Source organism: Octopus bimaculoides, chromosome 24, assembly GCF_001194135.2.
Source record: "Octopus bimaculoides isolate UCB-OBI-ISO-001 chromosome 24, ASM119413v2, whole genome shotgun sequence".
In the NCBI taxonomy this organism is placed as follows: domain Eukaryota; kingdom Metazoa; phylum Mollusca; class Cephalopoda; order Octopoda; family Octopodidae; genus Octopus; species Octopus bimaculoides.
In genome coordinates, this window is record NC_069004.1 from 11,241,703 (window position 1) to 11,244,543 (window position 2,841).

At 39.2% G+C, this 2,841-nt stretch overlaps 1 protein-coding gene across 1 annotated transcript in view; it reads left to right on the forward strand.

Moving 5' to 3' along the window:
• The window catches only part of LOC106881169 (uncharacterized), a 198,143-nt gene that overhangs the window by 58,079 nt on the left and 137,223 nt on the right, over positions 1 to 2,841 (forward strand). The window contains exon 2 of the mRNA XM_052976470.1: positions 2,042 to 2,187. Within this exon, the coding sequence (XP_052832430.1) occupies positions 2,097 to 2,187 (91 nt within the window). The 5' untranslated portion in view covers positions 2,042 to 2,096. The remainder of the gene's footprint in view (positions 1 to 2,041; positions 2,188 to 2,841) is intronic.

Genomic DNA, 2,841 nt, shown 5'->3' on the forward strand with positions numbered 1-2,841 from the left:
TATATATGTATATATGGCAATATACTACACTTTATCGTGCAGTTACTGTTAATACTTCATTTAGAGAATTAACATAGCTTATATATATATATATATATATATATATATATATATACTCACACGTACACACACATACATATCTATATATATACTCTCTTACTCTTTTACTCTTTCACTTGTTTCAGTCTCTCACCCAGAGACCTCAAGAGACAACAGGTTAGAAGTTCAAGCTGGTTATGCCTAGGGTGTCATATATTTGGTTTTGCACATTGTATTGTTCTAGAGAATGTTGAAGAAACCATAAGAAAATTATGAGTTTGTTTTAGAATTTGAGATTACATAGACAGTATTTTACGTAGGATATGGGCAGTTCCCATGGGCACTATCTTTTGAATTTCTGCCATTTTGGGGTTTCCTGGTATCTGAGTTAGGTAGGAATCATCCCCTTTTGCTATCATTCCTAAGGCACGTATGACAACAGGTATTATTTTAGTCTTGGGGTTCCTCATTTTACCAATCTATTTCAAGATGTTTATATTTGCTCAGTTTTTGGTAGGTCTTGACAGATACATTTATGTCGATTGGGACAGTCATATCAATGAGGAGGCATGATTTTTGTCTGAAGTATTTCAATATGATATCTGGCCTATTCGCATCTATCTTTCTGCCAGTTTGAATGGTGAAGTTCCAGAAGAGTGAGATGTGGTAATTTTCAAGTACTGGAGATGGTTTGTGTTCCCACCAGTTTTTTTATCATGGGGCAGGTCCAGGTTTTTGCAAATTAGCCAGTGAATATATTGTGCTGCTCTATCATGCTTGTTGAGATACTCTGTAGGCGCAAGCAGACTGCACATGGAGACAGCATGATCAATGGTTTCATTTTGTTATTCATGTACACACGTTGGGCTACTGCCGTTCTTTGATATGTTGGCCTGGTAGCACCTTGTAGGTAGGCATTGATCTTGGGCTGCTATCGTAAACCCTTCTGTTTTTTATTTTAAGCTAAGAAGACACTAACCAGTGATGGGTAAGGGCTTTGTCAATATCGGCACGATTAGCTCACTTTGGGTATTTGCCATTGAGAAGTTTTTCTTGCCATTTATCAGTAAGAATATCTTAGGCAGCAGTTTTAGCACGGGTTTCATACGCTTAGCTTTTTCTGTGCTTGTTTCCAGTACGTCTAATTCTGGAATTTGTTGTCTTTGGAATTCACTTAGATATTCCTTTGCCTGTTTTGTTACTGAGTACGATGTTTTCTTGTTTTCATGTTTTGAGACAAGTTTTTAAGGCACTCCGTCGCTTACAGCGTCGAGGGTTCCAGTTGATCCGATCAACGGAACAGCCTGCTCGTGAAATTAACGTGCAAGTGGTTGAGCACTCCACAGACACGTGTACCCTTAACGTAGTTCTCGGGGATATTCAGCGTGACACAGTGTGACAAGGCTGACCCTTTGAATTACAGGCACAGCAGAAACAGGAAGTAAGAGTGAGAGAAAGTTGTGGTGAAAGAGTACAGCAGAGTTCGCTACCATCCCCTGCCGGAGCCTAGTGGAGCTTTAGGTGTTTTCGCTCAATAAACACTCACAACGCCCGGTCTGGGAATCGAAACCGAGATCCTATGACTGCGAGTCCGCTGCCCTAACCACTGGGCCATTGCGCCTCCACAGACAAGTTTTAACATCCAGTCATCAGAGTTTTTCCAGTAGGTGTCTGGGCCAATTGTGGCAATCTTCATTGTTAATTCCAGTTGTAAAAGCCCACGGACACCCTCTTTTCTTGGCAGGTAAAATCGTTCTGTATCTGCCTTAGGGTGGTGCATTCTATGCATTGTCAACAATTTTCGTATTTTTCTGTCAAGATTACATATTTCAGTAATTGACCAGTTAATGATATTGAATCTATAAGTCATCATCATCATCATCATCGTTGTTGTTGTTGTTATTGTTGTTATTGTTATTATTATTATTATTATTATTATTATTATTATTATTATTATTATTATTATTATTATTATTATTCCTTTGTTTACTATATTCCCTAGGCGGAGGATACAGTAATCCAGTTTTTCACGGTCACCATTTCATACAGATCTCACCATGGGTTCAGCATTCTCTTGCTCAGAAACCCGACCAAGTATCGATGAGGTACGAGAGATATTGTACCCGCAAGAAGGCAATAGGCGCTATGGTAAGTACCCGCCCTTTTCGGTTTTGATTTTTTCCTTCTCTCTCTCTCTCTTCAATGTTCATGCACGCCTGTGTGTCTTCGTGTGTGTACGCCTGTGTGTCTTCGCGTGTGTACGCCTGTGTGTCTTCGTGTGTGTACGTCTGTGTACGTGTGTGCCTGTGCGTGTGTGTGTGTGTTCACTCATTTACTTGTTTCCGTCATTTGACTGTGACCATGCTGGAGCACTTGCCTTAAAGGGTTTTTTAGTCGAACAGATCGACCCCAGGACTTTCTTTTTATCGGTTTCTTTTTTTTGCAGAACTTCTAAGTCACGGGGGCGTAAACAAACCAACACCGGTTGTCAAGCGATAATGGGGGACAAACACAGATAAAAGGACACACACACATAGATATATACATATATATATATATATATACATCGTCCGTTGTACATTCTTTTTCTACCAAATTATTTGCATGTTAAGATATAAATGACCAGACACCGAATCACATTTAAAAGACAGGAAAGTCAAACAACAATAAGATGTAAAGAAGCTAAGGATAAACTGGGATTAGAATTGTTTCAAGTCTCTTTTCCATAACAAAATAATCCTTTCCCCTATAAGGCAATTCTGTATGAGGGAAGTATTATCGATTACGTCGATCCCAATGTTT